Source organism: Nuphar pumila, chromosome 11, assembly GCF_984573655.1.
Source record: "Nuphar pumila chromosome 11, dmNupPumi1.hap1.1, whole genome shotgun sequence".
NCBI classification, from domain to species: domain Eukaryota; kingdom Viridiplantae; phylum Streptophyta; class Magnoliopsida; order Nymphaeales; family Nymphaeaceae; genus Nuphar; species Nuphar pumila.
The window spans coordinates 21,737,580-21,752,581 of NC_143259.1; the positions used below are offsets into that span (position 1 = coordinate 21,737,580).

Genomic DNA, 15,002 nt, shown 5'->3' on the forward strand with positions numbered 1-15,002 from the left:
ATTTTTCAATGCAAAAAAAGATTAAAAAAATATTATTTTGACAGAACTTATCAGATCTGGTTTATGTAATCGGACTCGAGTCCGGACTTGATACCAGCACCTCAAAGTCAGATCAAAGTTCGGACTCACCAGAATCCAACCCGTTGACATTCTTACATTAGTTACATAGGATCCTTTCTCTCTTGTAACTCGGTAGGATCCACCGGGTCCAGTACAGGTCCGATCAATTGGAAGCCCCAACTAAGATCCTCATTGGAACTCCGCACCGTCTATCGGTCGGTCAGTTCATGGTTATCGGATACAGGAGGGGAATTTTAGTCGTTAAAAAAAAATCACCCCATTTGTCGGCCACCGACTATAAATATGAGCGACCCCCCCTTCCCGTACCTTCCCGCCTGCGTGCGTTTGGCGGGTTTTCTTCGTCTTGCTTTCCTTCTTATTCTCCGATACTCTCCTCTTCCTACTGATCATCATCATAATCTTTCCTCTTATTTTCCTGGGAAAGTTTCCAACATTACTTGCTCGGTAATTCCTCTCACTTTTTGCTCTTTTCGTTTTTTTTTTGCCCCACGAAAACAGATTCCTGGATTTTGTTTTTTTCTCAAATCGATCGGCGGTTCGCTCCTGCAGCCATGAACAGCATTGCGAAAAGAACCAGGAAACAAACGGTGGAATCGTCTGGGATTCGTCCCCCGGTAATCCTTCTTCGTCTTGCTTTTGGGAAAACTTTTCTTTGTTGTTTTTTTCGGGCTAATTTGTTTGAGGATTGTTTAGGCCGCGGATCGTTCTGGGAGGAACAACGGCGGAATCAATCCTCCTTTCGGTAGCACAAACGGTGAGAAGAGGGAATTATTCGTTCTCGATAACGATGAAGAGGAGGAGGAGAGCGGTTTCACGGCGGAGTTTGCAGAGGGGAAGGGGAGTTCGAGTTCGAGGAGGGGGAGAGAAGGTGGGGAAGGATCTACGGAGGGTTCTCTGATGGAAGAGGCGATGTATTCGAGGCCGATGGTGGAAAGGTCGCCTCCCTTTGTTAGCGGGAGGAGTGGGGAAAAAGCAGTGGTCGATCTGGTGATCAGCGACGACGAGGAGGAGGACGACTGTGGCGATGATGATTCAGATGGCGATCTTCTGGAAAGAAGGAGGTTCTTCCAAGTGAGAAAAGTTAAGGACGAAGTAGTTTCTGAAGAGGAGTCGGTTCAGATGTTCGAGGGAGGAAGGAGGAATCTGGGAGCGAAGGGGAGAGTTGAGGAAGTATCGAGGAAGAGGAATTCACACTGGAGGGGCGATGGAGAGGAAGAAGAAGAAACTTCTCATAGTGTCGACAGTGAAGAAGAAGAAGAAGATGATGATGATGATGATGATGATGAGGAGGAGGAGGAGGAGGAGGAGGCAGAGGCGGAGGAGGGTGGCAGGAGTTTTGGGTCGAGGATAAGAATGGGAGAGGAAGTCACTAAAATCGGAAAATCTAGTGCATCTTGGAAGAGTTCTCGGGAAGGATGGACGAATTCAGCAGCAGCACAAGGAAGAAATCCTCCATTTGTGGCCAGAACAGGTGAGAAGAAAGTTGTGGATCTTGTGAGCAGCGACGACGATCCCGATGATGATGGTCACAAGAAGAAGAAGAAGTCTGTGGGAAGGAAGAGCGTTTTGAGGGGAAGGGAAGTGGAAGAAGGGATTTCTGAAAATGGAAAGCTCCGTGAGAGTGTGAAGGAATCTATGTGGGTGGGGAAATCCAGAGAAGTGGAGGTCTCGAGGAAGAACAATGTCATGCTGAATCCGGCAAAGAGAATGAATGAAGAAGAAGAGGAAGAAGAAGAAGAAGAAGAAGATGATGATGATGATGATGATGATGATGATGATGATGATGATGATGATGATGACGACGATGATGATGAGGAGGAGGAGGAAGAAGAAGTTGATGATGTCGCCAATGATGATCACTGTCCCGAAACTTTTGCAAGAAGACCTCGTGCAGGAAAAAAGGAGGCGAAGATTTCTAGGAATGCAAACTTGTGCCATGAAGATGAAGACAATGATGTTGATGATCACGTTTGTGGTGATGATGAGCAGATGCAGAAAGAGGATGAAGAAGAGGAAACTGGGAGGGCAAAACGGAGGAAGGTTTTAAGGAGAAAAAAAATTGCCATTCTGAAGAAAGGGAACCATGAATTCATGGGCAGAATGAAGCATGGCAGGATCAACAAGCCGGGAGTACCTATGGTGGAAAAAGAGAGATTTAGCGGAAAAATGGCAAGTCCATCAAAGAAGGTATGCATTAGATGTCCCCTCTTTGTCAATAAAGATGAAGAGCAGAGTGGTGATGGTGGTTATTATGAGAAGATGAGGGCTTGGTATGTGGAAGCAAAGGCTGAAGATAGTGGTGATACTTCAGATGCTATTGATGAAGATGTAAACAGGAAGCTGCAGAAAAACTGTGTAGCCAAAAGAACACGATCAAACTTCAAGAAAACGTCCATTGGGAAATTTGGAACGTTTAGCAAGCCTATTTGTATAGATAGGGATGAAGCTTTGCATTCATCTTCCGGTGATGGTGATATGCATTTTGATGGCGATGGTAGCAGTCAACAGATAAATGACCAGGACGATGTTGATGATGATCACAGTGATCGTGTTGGTGATGGAGGTGGTGTAGCAAACCGTTATGTTGGCAAAGGAATAAGAAGAGCGGATAACAAGACTTTAAAGTCAAAGTATGCTAATAATGATGTCACTTATGATGATAATGTTGGTGACGCTGAATGTATTATAAACGATTCTGCTGACAAAGAAATAAGAGAAGTGTATAAGAAGATGTTAACAAAGCAGAAGCATGATGATGTCGATGATGATTTCAGTAGGAGTGATGATCAAGACGGCGAAAGCAATGACGATGATGGTTGTGCTGATACAGAAATAAAGAGAAATCTCAAAGGAACTTCTAGAAATAAAACAACAACGGGTGTTCCGGCTGATGTTTCACTTTTTGACATTCTTGTGGACACAATTTCTCATAAGAGATTTCTGTTCCCCTCTGATGCAGAGCCCAGGAAAGAAAAACATCTAGATAAAGAGAAAGTGTTGCCTTTAAAGTTTTCATTCAGGTACTTGCAGCCCGACCATATGAAATCAGATTCTGAAGAAAAATTAGATGGTCTGTGGGATGAATTAGCTTTTGTCGTCAGATGTGAAACCATTGGTTCCTTTGATTGGCATGACATGGAGGTGAGAGTTGTTCAAACAAATTATAGTTTTCCTTCCTTTCCCCAGTAAAAATTCATACATCTATCTTCATTTTTCCTGATCAATACTTGTCTGATTAGTCATTAGCCATGTAACTTTTAATCTGAAAGAAATCCACTTGCTTCCTTATTTTAATCTTTGATTTGATATTTCTTTTCTTTCATTTTGTGGGGGTCAATTAAAAAAGGTAAATGAAACTGTCACATGGGTATTGGTATAGAGGGTACATGTCAATTCCAAAAAATGTGAGTAGGGAGACACGACTATATGTATAATATCACATAAATACAAAATAAACTCAAAGAATCAAATTCCATTGTTCCAACAAGGCAACAACATTTAACATTTAACATTTAACAACCAACTAAACTAGTAACAGGCTAACACAAGCTAATAACAATTTCAGACAATACCTAATAATTAGCACTTAACAAACATAAATATAGAAAAGCATTCATAAACATAGTGCCAACTGTCAAGATAACAAATAACAAGCTTACCAAAAAGAAAAAAAAGGAAAAAAAAATTCAAAAAGGCCATGTCTCATTTGTTCCTTCATCATCCATATCAATGGATGATGGAAGAACTGGAGCATCTAACATCCCAAAATTTGGTGCACGTGCAAAGAAATTAAATAATTATGTATTAGATATGCAATAATTTTCTTATACTCAAAATAAAACTGCATATATCTAAATTATAAACTGAAAATATATACTGAATACAAACTGAAAAAAAAAACTGATATAAATTGAATAATCTAAATTACAAAATGAAAATTATAAACTGGATATAAACTGAAAATATAAATTGAATACAAACTGAAAATTTATACTAAATACGAACTGAAAATATAAATTGAATATATATATCAAAATATATACTGAATAAGAGAAAGATATTGCTCCTTTCTAAACCCCAACCTTCACGATAACACCTTAAAAAAAGAGAAAGATGTTGCTCCTTTCTAAACCCCAAACCCTCATGAAAACACCCTAAAAAAAGAGAAAGATGTTGCTTCTACCTCTTCACTGCCCGTCGGAATGTCGCATGAGGTGAGCTCCTTCAAGTAACCTCGCGGTCACAGAGAGAGCGACATAGAGAAGGGGGAAACAAGATAGGGGGGAACTAGATGGGAAAGACGAGAGCGAGAGGGCGACAAAGAGGGGAAGAGGAGAGAGAGAGAGGGGGGGGGGGAAGACGAGCAGTCGAGGCCAGCGAGAGAGATGTTGCTCCTACCTCTTTACCGCCCGCTGGAATGTCGTCGGAGGTGAGCTCCTTTAAGTAACTTCGCAGTCACTGAAAAAGACATAGGGAAGGGGAAAATAAGATAGGGAAAGGGTGGGGGTGAAAGGAAATGAGAGCCTCCAACAATGTTCAACAAATTACCAAAGTGGACACACAAAGGAACCACAATAAGATCCATCAAATCACCGAAGTGAATACAAAGAACCATAAATAGGCTCTCTCACAAAACCCACCAAAGGGTACACAAAGAATGCTCACAAATGTAAAAAATAATATTTTATTAATGTAGAACCCATGCAAGAAGCATTCTTCAAGAGAGGAGTTTCACCCCTAATACACACTTTTGGGAGCTCCATAGAGTCATTGGAGAAGGTCCAACGACTCTATGTAGAGCCGTTGGACCTCCTCCTCCGACTCTATTTGACTAGTCAACCAAGTGTTGACTAGTTCAACATGAACTAAAAAAATTAAAAATAAACTAACTAACCTAACCTAGTTACACACATATATATATAAATACATATGTATATATGTACATAATACATATATATATATATATATATATATATATATATATATATATATATATATATATATATACGAATTTACACTATGTATATACATTTTTAACACCCTCCCTCAAACTTACGGTTGAATAACCGAAAGTTTGCCTAAGAGAATGAAATCTAGGAGCAACGAGAGGTTTGATGAAGAAATTCACCAATTGATATTCTGAGGTAACATAGAGAAGATCGATAGTGCCATGTAGATACTCCTCTCATACGTAGTGACAGTTCATCTCAATATATTTGGTATGTTCGTAAAAGGTCTGGTTGTTGACAATGTAGATGGAACTTTTGTTGTCACAATACATTCGTGATACTCTTTTAATCTGGGTGCCCATATCAGCCAACAATCTTCTTAGCCAGACCACCTTCATATTGGTTCTAGCCATGGCTCAGTATTCTGCTTCAGTCAGAGAGAGAGAGAGAGAGAGAGAGAGAGAGAGAGAGAGAGAGAGATCAACAATTCACCTAAGAAAACACAAAAACCCGTGGTTGAGTGTCGACAATTAGGATCACCTCCTTAGTCAACATCAATATAAGTTGTTAGATCTAAAGATGAAGAAGAAGATAAAAAAATGCCTTAATAAATGGAAGTCTTAATATATCTAATAATACGCAAAATCGCTCTCATATAAATAAAAGCGGGATCGTGCTGATGTACTATATTAGGTTTCGTAATTGAAAGATAAAAAAGTGCCCTGATAAGTTGTCTGTACGGTGTCAGATTTTCAAGTAGTGCTCTATCATCAATTTTCATATTAGTATTGACAACCTCAGGAGTGTCAGCCTTCTTATTATCTGAGATTCCAGACCTAACAATAATATCTAGAGCAAATTTAGATAGAGTCAATAGATAACCTCTAAAAGAATAAACAACTTTAATGCTAAGAAAATATTTTAGAAAAATCAAATCAATCATTTCAAAATGTGTTTTAAAAAGTTTTTTAATGTGTTCAACTTCTTGTTTGTCTCCTCCGGTGATAATCATGTTGTCCACATAGAGGAGAATAATAATAATACTTGCATTAGAAATCTTAACAAACAAAGCTTTTTTTGCCAGACAAGATTGAAATCCAACATCAAGCATAACTTGACTAAACCGATCATACCAAGCTTTTGGGTCTTGTTTAAGACCATAAAGGCCTTTATTGAAATGAAAAACTTTTCTTTTAGCAATTGTTATACCAAGTGGTGCTTCCATATAAATTGCTTCAACCAAATTCCCACTAATAAATGCATTCTTGACATCCATATGATATAATAGGTCATTCTCTCACAGAGGCTAGGGCAACTAAAGTAATCCTAACAACTGAGAAAAAAGTTTCTTTGTAATCTATGCTATAGTCTTGTGAATATCACTTGTCAACTAATTTTTTTATCTTTCAAGAGTTTCATCACTCTTGGTTTTTACCTTATACACTCATCTACAACTTATAGGTTTCTTTTCTGAAGGAATGTTTTGAATAACCTAAGTATTTGCTCTTTCTAAAGTGTTTAGCTCTGTCTTCATGGCTTCTACTCATTTAGAGTCTTCATTTGCTTGAGCATAGGTCGAGGGTTTTATATAGGAATGTATTAATGCAATGTAGGCTTGGTACTTAGGTGAAAACGAGTCATAATACACAAATTTTCCAGGAGGTTTTTAGATTCTAGATGACCTTCTAGTTTGTATTTATATCTGATTTTCACCATCATATCGTTCAAGTGCACATAGACGTTTAGAATCACTGCGATTTCTCTTCTCCAATCTCATTATCACGAGATTGTTCTTTACTCACTATATCATGATCTTCATCAAGATCAATATCGCAATCATCATATTTTGGAATTAAATCCAATAAAAACGAATACTTAATCATTTCCTTAGTTTTTTTTTACTTTCATTTTTTTCTAAGAAAGACACATTTCTTGAGACATATAACTTTTTATTTCTAAAATCAAAGCATCTATAGCCTTTTTGGTTATTTGCATAACATTTTATCATTTTTGTTAGTAAAAATAAAACATTTATACCCAACGACTCTTTATCTAGAATAATCAGGAATAAGTTTGAAAAGTTTTTCAATTGGTGACACATTTTTTAAAGCAGAAAATGGCATTCTATTAATGAGATAAACTGCAGTTAATGTGGCTTCAACCCAAAAGTCTTTTGTTTCTTGGTATAAGTAAGGTTCTTGTTGTTTCTATAATATGCCCATGCTTTCTTTTAGTTAAATCATTTTGTTGTGGAGTGTAGGGACAAGATTTTGATGTGTGATACAATTCAAATTTAGTTAATCTTTAAATTCTTTTGATAAAAATTCTCCCCCTAAATCGGTGCTAAAGAAATATCATTTTTGAATTTGTTTTTGACTAAACTTTGAAAAGTTTGAAAATGTGAAAAACCTCAGATTTGTGCTTAAGGCAATAGATCCAAGTATGTCTAGTAAAATCATCAATAAAAATTACATAGTACGCAAATTCACCTTTAGATATAATAGGCGTTGAGCCCCAAACATCCGAATGTATTAACTAAAGCGGTCTAGAATAAACAAAGGTTCTTTCTTGAAATGATAATCATTTTACCAAGAATACAATCTTCACTTATAAAGTTTTCAGAATTACAAAAAAAAATCAACTTTGAAAAATACTGAATTTTGGATAAATTAAAATGGCCAAGCTTTTTATGCCATAAATCAAATTATAATTTTTGAACATTATAACAAAAAGTATTCTTAGGTATTTCTAAAAAATCCATGTAGTATAAGCCTTCTTCTCTATAACCTTCTCCAATCAACTCCCCTATCTGGCGATCCTACAACCGACAACCATTAGAAGAGAAGAAAACATTACATTCATTGTCAGATAATTGAGAAATAGACAAAAAAATTAAAATTTAATTTAGGAATATATCTAATTTTTGGAATAAAAAATTTCTTTAAATTTTGAAAGATATTTTCAAAAATTTCTATTCATTTTATCTCAAGAGATGCCCCATCCGCAGTAATTAGACTAGCTTGAGCTATGGTATTCGGATAAAATATCACCATTTGGTGTCATGCGAAAAGTAACACTTGAGTCGAGAAGCTAAAGAGATTTACCAAGATTAGAGAAGCCAAAAGAAAAAACCGCAACTGCAGTTGATGAAGATGCTCCTTTGAGAAGAGGTTGAAGAGCTTCTACTAGCTGTGTCAAGGACATGTTTTCAATAGATGAGTCTTGTGTGGTTCTGACATCATTTAGTTCTTCTGGAGGACCAACCGAGACAACCGTTTTCTCATATGACTTTTTAAACTTAGGACAATTCGTTTTGACGGGTCCCAGTTCATGTCAATAATAGCAAATATTTTTTTCTTCTCATACTCATTGTTTTGCTTTCCATAGTGTAGTGGTTTGTAGGTACAAATATAGTTTCTCGGCCTAGATATGGCTAGTACCAAGTCATCATCACTCTTAAAAGTCCGCTTCTTAAGCCTATTTTCTTCCATGCTTAGCTCCTCAATTGTGTCTTCAATAAAATGTACTTTTCCTCTACGAAATAGGGCCGATTTTTTGAACTCAAATTACAGTCTTAGGCCATTCACAAATTGACAGAAGTGCCCCACATTCATTTGTTTTTGGCGGAGTTTTATATCCTCGGGTCTATGCCATCTTGGCTCAAGAAGAGCCAATTCATCCCAAAGATTGGATAATTCACTATAAAATTATATTATGTTCCTTTTTCCTTGAGTCATAGTTCAAATTATATCTTGTAAATTGCATACATGTGCAATATCCTTAAGGGAATACATCTTCTTGAGGTATTCTCAAGCTTTATTTGCATCTTCAAACTTTGCAAGGCTTGAGCATTTTTTATGCCAACACTATTAATGAGTCAAGACATGATCTTGGCATGTCTCATCCTCCATTCTTTTCATTTTTTCTCATAAGTAGCAAGAGATTTGGATTTTTCATCGTTCATAAGAGGAACTTTCTCTTTTTTTACTTTAGTGAGGACTAATTTGGGCTCTGCCTCTTGCATGGATTTTACTTTAATAAAATATTATTTTTTTACATTTGTGAGCATTCTTTGTGTACCCCTTTGGTGGGTTTTGTGAGAGCACCTATTTGTGGTTCTTTGTATGTTCACTTTGGTGATTTGGTGGATCTTATTGTGGCTCTTTTGTGTGCCCATTTTGGTAATTTGGTGAACATTGTTGGAGGCTCTCATTTTCTTCCATGGTATCAGAGTTTGGTGGTTTCCAAGCTTCATGTTGATATTCGTGAGATCGTGGTTGAACACTTGAAGATCCAAGTGCTCGTGATATCGTAGTTGAACACTTGAAGATTCAAATCCAAGTGCTTGTGAGATCCTTTTGGTGGTGCTAGATCAGTGTTGCCTCTACAAGTTTTTGTGGGGTGATCGTGCATTTTTTGTGTTCCTCCTCTCTATCTCTTTTCTCTCTCTTACCCTTGTAAAATGGATGACAAAGAAGTTTACCATTGTGCCCATGAAACTGGATGATTCAAACTATGTAACATAGTTTTTAATTATGAAACACCATATTTGGGAAAAAGGGTTGTGGGGACTAGTAGATGGATATACACACTTTTGGGAGCTCCATAAAGTCATTGGAGCAAGTCCAACAACTCTATTTGACTAGAACTAAAAAGTTTAAAAATAAACTAATTAACCTAACCTAGTTATATATATATATATATAGAGAGAGAGAGAGAGAAATACATATATGTATGCATGTACATAATACATGTACATATGTATTTACACTGTATATATATATATATATATATATATATATATATTTCATAGGGGGAACAAGATGGGGAAGAAGAGAGAGAGAGAGAGAGAGAGAGAGAGAGAGAGAGAGAGGCGAATCGAGAGTGGGGAGAAAGATGTGAGCAAGAGTGCGAGAGAAGGGGAAAGTCAAGATGAGAGAGAGAGAGAGAGTCTTTGAGGGTTTTGTGAGAGCAGAGAGGGAGAGGGGGGGGGGGGGGATGTGATGTGATGTGTCTAGTGGGGGCGAGACCAAAATGTGCCCTCCCCTTTGACCTTGTTTTGACCAATGCAAAATTTTAAAAAAGCCTCGGGTCTACATTGGACCTGACCCTCAGTGTACCCGCACTAGGTCCAGTACCCTCCCTCATGTCGACGTGTGTCGACACTGGTACGCCGACCATTTTGGCATGTCCCGGTTACATAGCTGAAACTACATGAGCATGTTCGACTCCAAGGAGCTTTCTTTGCTATTAGCTTGTTCTGACAAGTCTTTCATTAGCATGCTCTGGCAGGTCTTACACAAACACTTCCAATAAAATTATATACGAATAGGGTAGAACTTATCAAGGGCCTCTGTATCTTTTATTATTTTAACTTTATTATTATATCTTCAAGCTATGTCACATGAATACGGCTGCGGATACGGGGATATGGACATTTTTATGAAGTTTCTAATATGACTTGTATATAAGGGGATATGGAACATGAGTCAGACTGGAGTATCCGTGTGACATACATGTGTCTCTTTACTCTCTTTGAATTTTGACACTGGATTTGGTTTTCTGCATCTTACCTTGGGTTCTTTGCAAGTGACTAAATCCATAGGAAGTAAAGACACATAAGGAAACACACAAAATACTGCTTGGCAGTATCGTCTGAAAATTTTCTATTGAAGACCTACTATTTCAATAATGAGTTCCAATTTTCCTGTGTGTATTGTGCACATACATGAACTAATTGAAGGTAGATCATAATGATAACCAATTGGAAATGCCTGACCTGGTCTGAGGCTCTTTTTTCCCCATAGTAGGTTTCAACTTTCCGAAGCAGTGTATGAAGGTGCAAATGTGCACCATGAAAAGCTTATCTTGGTTTCCCAATTAAGAACACCGTCGTTAAAGAAATGTTCTAGAATTTGGAGATGTGTTGTTTAAGCATGTATTACTAGTATTTTTCCAAATATTGTATGTTCTGTCATGATCAAGAGTGGGAATGAAAACATGAATGCACAAGTCCCAAGAAATGGATTTGCCCAGGGAAAGCAGAGTTGATTGGGTGCTCCACAAATGTCAAAATTATGAATTTGAAGGAAATAATTTATATATTTACTATTCCAAATGTTGAAATAATTCCTGGTACAACTATGGGTGTCTTATGTTGAAGGATGTTTCTTAAAATGCTTAATCTTTGAAGTAGTCTGGTTTAAACCTTAGATGATGAAAATATATACCCAACCCAAGGAAAATATAGGTTGAACATGAATCTAAGAAGTGTTAATTTGGTTTTATTGCTATAAGGAACCAAGCATCATCATATGATGACAGGTCACTGCGACCAAATAGACATACTTGTGCCAGAGAGTTCTGAAAAACTCAAATCTAGTTGGAAGGAAATAAAGTGTTAAATGCTGATCCTAGAGGGAATTTATGTTGTCTTGTGGATTTCTTGATCTGTGGTTATTCCATGGTAAGGTGGTTGCCAATTTGTCCTGTTTGCGCCATTGTTGTTATGGACAGTTTTAATCTGTTTTTTACTTAATAAAACCTTTTCTTTTCCTTCAAACAACCCTATAAAAAAATCTTTCTGATGCCTACCAACTCATATCTCATCCGGATGAATGGGGAATGCCCAAGTACTGGGCTCAATTAAACTATCGACTGTAATCTATATTTTTTTCACCTTTTAGTGTATGCCTTGTTATCCAGTTTTGTGATCCTTGTAACTATCATAACATACACTGTTTTGCCAGCAGTGGTCTTGACTCTGGTGCATACATCTTAATTCTTATCTATTACTTTGAATGTATATCTTCATTTCCCCCCTTTTCCATACTCTCATTTGCTTCTTGGTTATGTCACATAGGTGCGAGTACGGGTGCGGATGCGGCGATGCAGCACTTTAAAAAACTTGGGTGCGGGGAGGGTATATATATATATATATATATATATATACAACAACAACAACAACAACTATGCCTTCATCCCAAAATAATTGGGGATATATATATATATATATATATATATATATATATATATATATATATATATATATATATATATATATATATAAATTTTAACAGTTTTAAGTTAACACTATGTGTATGTGTGCATTTATGTATTTATATATATAATATAGATAAAAATGGACTTGATTAGGGTTAACTGAATCTACTTTTGGATAGAAATTGACCTTAGTGTGGTGGACTTCACCTAATACAAAGGAAGCTGTGTCCAAGTATCGCACCCGCCTGGGTGTGGGTGCGACGCGGGTGCGGTGCCCTGTTAGAAGAGTCCGTGTGACATAGCTTCTAGGATTTGAAATAGAATGTGTTATATGTTTGCTTCATATATGTAAGCTATAATGACTTTTTTGACAGAATTTGAAATTTGTGTGGTAACTCAAAACTACTTTGAAATGCAGGTAGAGTCCAAAAGGAACATGTTAAACTCTGAAGCTGACTCACACGACTGTCAACATGAATTCCTTCTAGATGAAGAAATTGGTATTATATGCAGCATCTGCCATTTTGTGAAGCTGGAAATTAAACATAGTATGCCACCAATGGTATGTAACGGGCACATGTATCTTTTGCTAACTAGCTAAGGCTGGTAGTTTTCTTAGTATTCAAGTCAAAGTGCATAGACTATATGATTAATGTGGCCATGGTTTTATGGTGTTAGATTAGCCGCATATATGGAAAACCAAGCAGGAAAGCTTCACATGAAGCAGAGGATGTTTCAGTGCTGGATGGATTTGACTGTGAAGAGTTCAATAGTTGTGGCCATATTTTAAATGCTTTTTCCAGTGGAACTGTGTGGGACATTATTCCTGACCTGAAAGCAAAAATGCTGCAGCACCAGAAAGAAGGTTTTGAGTTTATCTGGAAAAATTTAGCAGGTGGAATCATTCTTGAAAATTTGGACCTCAATTCAGATAATGTAGGTGGTTGTTTGATTGCACATGCTCCAGGTACTGGCAAGACATTTTTGACTATAGCATTTCTGCGGTCATTCCTTGGTCTTTTTGATGATTGTAGACCAATGGTTCTTGCTCCAGTCAATTTGTTGTCAATTTGGGAAGAACAGTTCAGAAAATGGGGAATTGATGTGCCATTTCATATACTTAATCATATGGAATTCTCAGGGAAAGAAAATAGTTTTGCCTTGGAGTTATTTCAAAGAAAGCAATCCAAATCAGATCTTGCTAGAAAAAGGAATTTGCGTCGTGTAATAAAAATCTTTTCCTGGATCAGTAACAAAAGTGTTCTAGGAATAAGTTATGATCTGTTTAGAGAGCTCACTGTGGAAAAGAAACTTGCAAATAAAGAAGGTCAAGCAATAAGGAAGCTACTCCTCGAGTACCCAAGTTTGTTAGTTTTTGATGAAGGGCATACTGCTCGGAACAGGTCTACCGGAGTTTGGCAATGCCTTAAACGTGTTAAGACACGGCAGCGTATCATGCTTTCTGGCACACCATTCCAAAACAGCTTTGATGAGCTGTTTAACACTCTATATTTAGTCAGGCCAAGTTTTGCAGAAGGCATTTGCAAGAGATTTGGAGACCATCAATATTGTTTGGATGCTGATCCTCTTCAGAAAGAGTGTGTTTTGCAGGAAAAACATGAGACAACACTTAGACGTGCGTTTGCAACATTTTTGGAAGACATAGAACCAGAGGAAAATAGTCCAAAGCTAAACGAGCTCAGATCAGTCATTGATCCTTTCATCCATGTCCATGAAGGAACACTCCATGAGCTTCCTGGATTACGTGATTATTTTGTTTTTCTATATCCATCTACTCTGCAGCGTTTCATTCTTGATAACTTAACTGAGAGGAGAAACTTTGAGAATGAACATATTGTGTCTTGCATTACTGTTCATCCATCCACTCTACTGGAAATGAAAATTGAGGATGAAAAAGATCAAGCCACTATCCAAATGCATCAGTCAGAGCTGTTAAGTGCACGACTAGATGATGGAGTTAAAGTAAGATTTGTCATTGAGCTTGTTCGGCTTTGTGAAGCTATAAGTGAAAAGGTCTTGGTGTTCAGTCAGTTTGTCCTTCCACTGTCCAATATCAAAACTCATCTCATTTCCTCCTTTGGTTGGACTGATGGGCGGGAGGTTTTACTGCTTGATGGAACAACTAAACAGAAGTGCCGCCCGCTATTAATCGATACTTTTAATGATATATCACAGGATGTAAAGGTACTACTTGTTTCAACAGAAGTATGTGCTGAAGGGATGGATCTGACTGGGGCTTCAAGAGTAGTTTTGCTTGATCTTGCTTGGAATCCTTCGGTACGTAAGCAAGCTGTCAGTCGAGCTTATAGGATTGGGCAGCAGAAGGTTGTGTATGCTTACAATCTAATTTCATCTACATTGGAGGAAAGGAAGCATCTAATACAGGATACAAAAGATAAGTTCTCCCAACTGGTGTTTTCTAAAGGTAGAAAGAGGAATACACTGGTAGATGCACTGAAGGATTGTGAAGATAAAGTTTTATGTGAATTGATTGAGCGATACAAGACTGCCAGTTTATTTCAAAGAGTTCTTGAACTTAAGTGTGGTCTGGAGGATTGAATTGTATCTAAGAGTGGCTCTTTTTTCTGCTTTGGCTTTTAACTGTTCTTCTGAGTTTTGGAGTAGTTTCATCATCTAAAAATTAGAGCTGCTATGATCTATAGCAGAAGATGGTCCTTTTCCCTCCATTTTCAAGCATGTGGTTGCCTCAAAGATGTTCCACGTATCTCTTGATGGAATCAAGCTCCTCATACTGGTCTTCCCAACTTTCCTTTCTTGAAGCTTAGATATTCTTTCCTTTGTTTTTTCTGTTGTAGTCTCATTTTTCTTTGGTATTTTTTTTTCAGACTTGTACGCTGCAGCTTATGGATGAATTGCGAGCAAGGAATTCAATCTTTTATTATCAGTTTCTTGGGTCCTCAGTGTTTGTGCTTAAGCAATACAACCATA

General features: G+C 37.3%; 1 protein-coding gene across 1 annotated transcript; it reads left to right on the plus strand.

The window, feature by feature from the left end:
- The first annotated feature begins 413 nt into the window (after positions 1-413).
- Positions 414-14,617, plus strand: LOC149822177 (uncharacterized). The gene is made up of 4 exons (XM_089981007.1): positions 414-695; positions 775-3,222; positions 12,451-12,594; positions 12,711-14,617. The coding sequence occupies exons 1-4, from the start codon at positions 633-635 to the stop codon at positions 14,610-14,612; spliced, it is 4,557 nt and encodes a 1,518-aa protein (XP_089837133.1). The 5' UTR covers positions 414-632; the 3' UTR covers positions 14,613-14,617.
- Positions 14,618-15,002: the final 385 nt, after the last annotated feature.

What these genes read in the sequence shown, in the direction of transcription:
- LOC149822177 (XM_089981007.1), top strand. Translation starts at nt 633, where the DNA reads ATGAACAGCATTGCGAAAAGAACCAGGAAACAAACGGTGGAATCGTCT. An exon ending in CGTCTGGGATTCGTCCCCCG is followed by an intron (nt 696 to 774) that starts GTAATCCTTCTT and finishes AGGATTGTTTAG; the next exon opens with GCCGCGGATCGTTCTGGGAG. An exon ending in TTGATTGGCATGACATGGAG is followed by an intron (nt 3,223 to 12,450) that starts GTGAGAGTTGTT and finishes TTTGAAATGCAG; the next exon opens with GTAGAGTCCAAAAGGAACAT.